Source organism: Oratosquilla oratoria, chromosome 10, assembly GCF_046742065.1.
Source record: "Oratosquilla oratoria isolate Oo_2021 chromosome 10, ASM4674206v1, whole genome shotgun sequence".
NCBI lineage: Eukaryota > Metazoa > Arthropoda > Malacostraca > Stomatopoda > Squillidae > Oratosquilla > Oratosquilla oratoria.
This window is the reverse complement of record NC_134786.1, coordinates 56802543-56810042: the sequence shown is the minus strand read 5'-3', so window position 1 is coordinate 56810042 and position 7500 is coordinate 56802543. Positions and strand designations below refer to the sequence as shown.

The 7500-nt window shown below is 40.6% G+C and overlaps 1 protein-coding gene across 3 annotated transcripts in view; it reads right to left on the bottom strand.

Moving 5' to 3' along the window:
• Positions 1 to 4130: 4130 nt before the first annotated feature.
• Positions 4131 to 7500, bottom strand: part of LOC143029227 (uncharacterized) — a 118091-nt gene continuing 114721 nt past the window's right edge. For all 3 annotated transcript variants that reach the window (XM_076191828.1, XM_076191826.1, XM_076191827.1), the window contains exon 5: positions 4131 to 5798. In XM_076191828.1, the coding sequence (XP_076047943.1) occupies positions 4145 to 5798 (1654 nt within the window). In that variant the 3' untranslated portion in view covers positions 4131 to 4144. The remainder of the gene's footprint in view (positions 5799 to 7500) is intronic.

Sequence of the window (7500 nt, the reverse complement as noted above, 5' to 3'; positions counted from 1 at the left end):
CTGAGTAAGGACACTAGCCATTTGGATAAATTATAAGAAATGGATTTAACAGAGCTAATAATAGGTCTTATTGGATTATTTGGTTTGTGTGTTTTTACTAATCCATACATATAGGGAAGAGAAGGAGTGATGGTAGAAAAACGTTTGATGAGTTCATCTTCCCCCTTTAACAAAGTTTTCATTTTTTTTTTATTAAATTCACTGTTCACCTTATTAAGTGGGTTGGTCTTAAGTTGGCCATATGTAATGTCATCGGACAAAAGATCATCCATTTTAGACAGGTAGTCATCCCTATTTAAAATGACCACAAATTCCTGCCAGTTTGGCCCCAGTAGACATTATCACAGTCTTTACATGGCAATTTATATGCCCCGGAGTTTTGGTCCACATCATCCCTCCGGTGTACATTAAATACCTTTCTAAAAATGCTGTTTGGATAATTGTAAATAAATTTGATTTGGTTATTAGGTAAAAGTTGGCCCTACATAAAGCCAAATCCAACTTTTATAAACCAAATAACTCCAGGGAGAAGTTTAAATGGGGTAACAATAACATCATTGTACCATTTAATGATTCTATTAACTCGGTTTCCAAACTTCTACCTAATAACCAAATCAAATTTATTTACAATTATCCAAACAGCATTTTTAGAAAGGTAGTTAATGTACACCGGAGGGATGATGTGAACCAAAACTCCGGGGTATATAAATTGCCATGTAAAGACTGTGATGATGTCTACTGGGGCCAAACTGGCAGGAATTTGTCCACGAGATTAAAGGAACATAAAAACTCTATAAAATATGGACAAGTTAACTCCGCTGTGTTCCTTCATGCCAGCCAAAAAGACCATAGATTAGATTGGGATAATGCATCAATTATTTATAAATCACACTGTTATCGAAGAAAAATTGTAGAATCTTCTCTAATAAAACATTATCCTAACTTTAATACCTCTAAAGGTCAGTGGCCCCCAGATTGTATTACCAAGTTAGCGGTCAACAAAATTATGTCAAGAGCGGTCGGACAAAATATCACCCACTGTCCTTCCTTGACCCAACCATTTCAAGGGCATGTAACCTGAGTCTCCCCCCACTTTCCTCATCCCCTTCTATGTACCCCTCATTTCCTCATATATACTTGTACCTTAACTTCATGTAAGCATTCTGCTGAAGAGGATTACAGATAGTAGTCGATATATACAGTTTCCCTGTACTTAACGTTATTATTTCTCCGATAGTGCGTTAATAGTAATACATATATATACATATATGTATATATACATATATACATATATATACATATATATATATACATTATATATATACATATATATACACATATATATATACATTATATATATATATATACATATATATATATAATTATATATATATACATATATACATATATATATACATTATATATATATACATATGTAATATATACATATATATATATATACTAGAGCTGTATCGGAAATCCGCATCCGCAGTTGTGATAAACTGAACATCCGCCTCCGTATCCGCATGTGGTGAAATATGCATCCGCATCCACATCCGCACTCTACAGAGGATATGTGGATGCGGATGTGTTTTGTGTATTGCACAACCTATAGATTATATAGTAATATATAGACACGCAGTTACAGGCTAGCAGAGTAGTAGAGTACTGCCTGGTGCTTACAGACTTAGAGTTCAGACAGAGCTTAGAAATGTGGAGTAAATTTATTGATGTGTGTCTAATGAATTAATTATCTAGTAAAACTAAAGCAAATAATATAACGGATTCATTTCCTTTCAAACTTACACAACGTAATGTGTCTAAAATCTACAGAAAGGTCAGGAGAAGGGGGTGAATTTTACTTAGTGATTATGAAGTACAAATACATAGTAAATAAACTGCAAACTGTGAATGGTGGAATGTTAGATACTTAGTAACGACAGATGAGTGAGTCACTGTGTGTGTGTGTGTGTGTGTGTGTGTGTGTGTGTGTGTGTGTGTGTGTGTGTGTGTGTGTGTGTGTGTAAGATAGAGAGGAGGCTTATCACCTTCACCCCGATGCCTTACTGCTGGAGAGGGAGAGAGATTGTAATGTGTGTGTCGTGTGGCTGAGTAATGTGGTACATTGCAGTCTTAGACCTTATTCCCACTTCACATGGTAGAATTCAGTGATTCTTCCTTAAATACTTGTAATGCGAATGTTTCCATAATTATACAAATAATAATATTTAAAAAAAATATGAACCGGCAGCGCTGAGCTCTTCTTATCGCACGAGTTTTCCTGCTGTCGCCTGTTTCCCCTGATACAGTGAGTTGCCAATGAAAATATTTTCACAGAGGAAGGGTAATATTAGCTATTGCTTTATTATTATCATTATTACTGTTATAGAGGGCTTTTCGATGTATTTCTTACTAGAATTTAATGCAATGAAGCATTAGAATAAAGTAATTTTCTTTTCATATTTGCTAAGCATCTCGAAAATTTATAATACTGATCCATAAGTTGTAAACTGGCATTTTGAGCATAAGTCCTACACAGTACACTGGCAGCTACGTCATCAGTTTGGTAAGAGTTTGCCTTCGAAGGAAGAAGTACTACTCCTTCCTTGCTTGCTCCTCGCTGATAATACAGTTTGTCAGTGATGGTTTAAAAGGATATTATAATCAAGTTTACAAAGCCTTATTGTTCTGTGCTGACTGCAACAGGAGCTGATAAATGGCGTCACATAGCAGTGAAGTGTGAAAATGTTTTATGAGCAAGTCAAGTGACCTAGCACAGTGTCTGTTGTGCAAGAAAGATTATTCACGAAAGGGACGTGGAACTGCATCTTTGAAAAACCACTTGAAATCAGTGCATAAAGAACAGTTTGAAGAGTTAATGGCAAAAGAGACAAAGAAGTTGGAAGAAAAAAGCAAAGCAAAGCTAAGCAAAGGAATGTTGCTTAGTATTTTCAGAGTGCGTCTGTATTTACGTCCTCCTATGACTTAAATACTTTCAATGAGGGAAGTATCAACTATTAAGACACCATTCGAACTCATTTGGCAGTATTTTGGTTCTCCCACCTTGTTTTTATTTGTTACTTCTCCTGTCTGCATGGTCTGACACTGATTTTTTTAATCTGTTTATTTATTTATTTATTTTTTAAGGGGGGGGTCCTCTTGGTGAGAACGTTTGACGTAAAAACATCCGCATCCGCGAGGATTCCATATTTTGATATCCGCATCCGCATTTGCATTCGCATTTTAGTAGAGACTGATATCCGCATTCACATTTGCATCCGCATATACATCCGCATCCGCGGATGTCTGAAATTCGACATCCGATACATCTCTAGTATATATATATACATATACATATATATATACATATATATATACATACATATATACATATATATATATACATGTGCATATATATACATATATCATATCATATATATATATATATATATATATATATATATACATCTACACATGTGTCAAATATAACGTAAGCCGATTTAAGATGCCATCCACAATAAGTCGCCACACGAGGTGCCACACAAACTGTCACTCAATCGGTGCTCAAATTGATCCAGCTGTGCCTAATTAGGCTGAAGGTGCAGCTGGTTTGTAAACCTGGTACCAGAAATCAGAATACGCGTCGCCTCGATTTTTCCAATTACTGCACAATGTCCAGCGATGGTGGCCCAGTGATTACAGTGTCGAACTCATGAGCAGGTGGTGCCGAGTTCGATTTCTGGGACCTGCTGTGTGCTTCGTGCGTTGGTTCCCGACAACCCTGGTTGTTCGGGGAGGCGACCCAAAAATCGGAAGAACAGCGACTCGCCGCAACTGATAGGGTTTACCCTACCAGAGGTTTCTCACTTCTCACTTCGTGGGAGAGTGATGGCGAGTTTAAGTGAGTGACAAAGTTGGGAGAACATCCAGGCCAAGACGATGTGGAATTTGCTGACGGACCGTAAATCCAGCCCTCTCTTGACTTAAAGTATTAAAATATTCAAAGGCCCACTGCAGGGCAACCGGCCTATCCATTGGGTCAACGATACAGACTCTGTACCTCACCACGTACGGGTGGTGCTAAGTTGAGGTGTTTTATAAAAGACCACTTTTTAAATTAAAATCCAAAGAGTGTTTTTTCTATTTATTTACAGAAACAGTACCTCTGTTGCTCGACGTCCTCGATGCAGTCGATTTGCCCCTGATACGAGTTGATTCGGCTCACGTCACCCGCCAACTGGAAGGATCTCCCCTTCTGCACAACGGTCGCCTCCATCAGTGCCTTCCCTGGGAAAACCTGGAACAGCACCTGGAGCATGACTTCCGGCCCGGACTTGGTCTTCGCCTTCTTGATCTTGTAATCGGTGAACTGGGAGCACTTGGGAAACTTCTTCAGTTGTTTGTTCAATTTCTGGACAACGAACCGGGTTGCGGCCTCGACGGCCTCGTCGTTGATCTGCGCCGGATGGACCTGAAGCCCTGCGCAGTAGTGGGTCAGAATACCCGCGTCCTTGCATGTCCGGGTGTCCGGGATGCGCCGGAACAGAGTCATTCCGGGGAAGGCCTTCGAGATGACGTTGTCCTGGTTTGTATAGTTTTCCCATTGATAAGACTTCCGGAGGATGTCCCATAGGGTTGCGTGTATGTCGTAGTGAGAAGTGAGCCGTTTCTGGTTCATGACCAGGTTCCGATAAACCACGGGGTACTTCTTCTCGAAGTCCGAAGGGGCGAGGACGAAGAGGAATGGCAGTCTCTCCTCGAGTTTCCCGATCTCAGTGGCACGGATATCCCCAAAGCGGAGCCCGTGGTCACTCATGAGAAAGACAAAGGTCCTGGCGAAGGATGGGTGACTTCGGACCGTCTGAAGATACTCGAGAGTCCCGAGGTCGACGAGAGAGGCGAAATGGTTCAAGTTGTGGGTTATTTTCGAAGTCCAGAAGAGGCCGAAGTAAGGGAGACGCCCCAGGGTCTTGGCTACATCGACGGAGTACTGACGGATGACATCGTAGCTCGAGCGAGGACCCAGGCAATACTTTCCCAAGGAGGTCCAGGGTTTGAGCCTGCCATTGTGGCCGATGAAGTCTTCAGAGGCGAGTAAGGAATACCTGAGGTAGAGATCAGTCGGCTGTTTGACGAAACCGGTGTGCATATAATTGAAAATCCCCATTGTTGGTGTATCTTCGGCATATACAGTCAGGTACCCACGGCTGGAGAAGTTCTTCCAGATAAAGGGGCAACTGTCGAAGGCCTTCCATGGATTACCACCGAGGCATTCTTCTTTCACCTCGATACCGGACTTGCCCACCAGGATAGGCATCAGGTTCGGGAAGGTATTGTCGGCGACTTTGTTAAACCCCTGGAAGTCGACGGCGGCCGATCTCTTCAAGAACTCGAAAGTCTTTGGCATGTAGCGTTGAAGGTTCTGCCGGGAGACAGAGTCGATACCGAAAATGACGACGCTATAGGGGTCTCCGTCGCCTTCGATTCGAGTCTTTCTTCCTCCTGATACCTCACTTTGAGCAGTACCTGGTACCTTCCCTGTCCTAATTCCCCATTCTCCAGTTACATCTAAAACCTTTTCCGTTTTCTTCGATCTCCCATTTTCTTGCGAGGTGCAAGAACCTCGGTCACATTCCTCCTCCCTCCACTCTACCATCTTCTTCCTCAGAGGCTTGAGGTTGATGAGGTGGTGAATGTTCTTGTAAAGAAGCGTCTTGTTGTGGATGCACTTGACGTAGATGGCAGGGGCGTGGATGACGGTGGTCGCCTTCTTCAGTAAGTAACAGTGTTCTTCAAGTCTGTTAAGAAAAAAAGAAACGAAGTTAAGAAAGGTCTTGCACTCCCCCTTTAACAATAGATAAACAAATATATAAACAAATAAATATATACATACACACACACACGTGTATATATAAATATATATCAATCAATCAAATCAGCCATCCACCTCTGCCACATCACCCCTACAAACTTCTCAATATCGTCTCTCCACCTTCTACCTTTTCTCTCTCTTCCACGCTTCCCATTTCGCGGCGTCCACTCAGTAACACACTTGCTCCATCGCTCATCAGTCGTTCGCACCAATCTAGCTGCCTAATTTCACTTCCTCCCTTGTACAGCATCCACAATATCTTTCACTCTAGTATGCTCTCTCACACAACTTGCTCTCTTTTGGTCTCTCGGCGTTATTCCCATCACTGATCTCTCCATTCTCCTCTGTGTAGTCCTCAGCTTTGTTTCCATCGCCTTCGACAGTTTCCAAGCCTCACACCCGTAGATTATTGCTGGCAGAATGCACTGATTGTAAAATTTACGTTTCAAACATAAAGATAGAGAGCCTCTCAGGATTTTATCATATTTACCTAACATTTTCCGACCAATTATAATACGTCTTCTTATTTCATTATCGTGATCTTTGGTTATTTTCACCATTTGGCCTAAATAATCATAGTCTTCAACTTCTTCAAGACTATCACCTTCGATTATAATATCTTTACTTGGAACTTTTGTGTTGAACATTACTTTGGTTTTACTCTTATTCATTTTTAGACCTAATTTGAAACTTTCCTTGTTCAGATCACTAAGCATATCTTGCAAGTCTTCTGCTCTTTCCGAAATAAGAATAATGTCATCCGCAAATCTTAGGTGCTTCAAATATTCGCCATTAATCTTCAAACCTTTCTCTTCCCAACTCAACCTTCTGAAAATCTCTTCCAAACAAGCTGTAGTTTGGGTGAAATGGTATCGCCTTGCCGTACTCCTTTGTCGATTTTGATCTTTTTTGTATCGTTATGTAGTCGAGTTACAGCGGTATCTTTCGCATAAATCTTTTCTAAATCTCTTATGATTTGTTCATTTGTACCATGCTTGAGTAACGAATTTAGTATTGCTATTTGTTCTACCGAGCAGAAGACAAACTACATTACCCAGAAGACATAGCCACCAGCTTTATTCGTCACTCAGCAGAGAGAGAGCACCATCCATTACTACATTTTATCTCGGATCACCCACTATAACAAGACATAAGAATCAAGACTAAGGTCACCCGCCAGTAGACACGACATAGCCACAGGTGGGCCGCATGAAGCAGGGCTTACATTCCAACAGTGGAGGAACCATCATTATTATCACTGTACCTCATCACACCCCTGAATACGGTTCTAGGACTAGGACAGAAACGTCGGGCATTAAACCTTCCACTCTGAGTCTGGCGTTTACGCTTCTCCCTTAATATATATATATATATATATATATATATATATATATATATATATATATATATATATATATATCACTGTCCAGTAATGTCGTAACACATTAATAATACACTAAAAACCTAGTGTGGTTGGATTTAAGAAAAGAAAGGAAATAACGATTTCCGTATATTTCGATCACTTGCTGTGATCCTCTTCAAGTGGAATACTTGCGACTTGCAAGGTAAGACCACCCGCTTGCGCGGAATCGTTTTTTGTGGGAGGGGAAGAATGTCTGTAAGAAAAT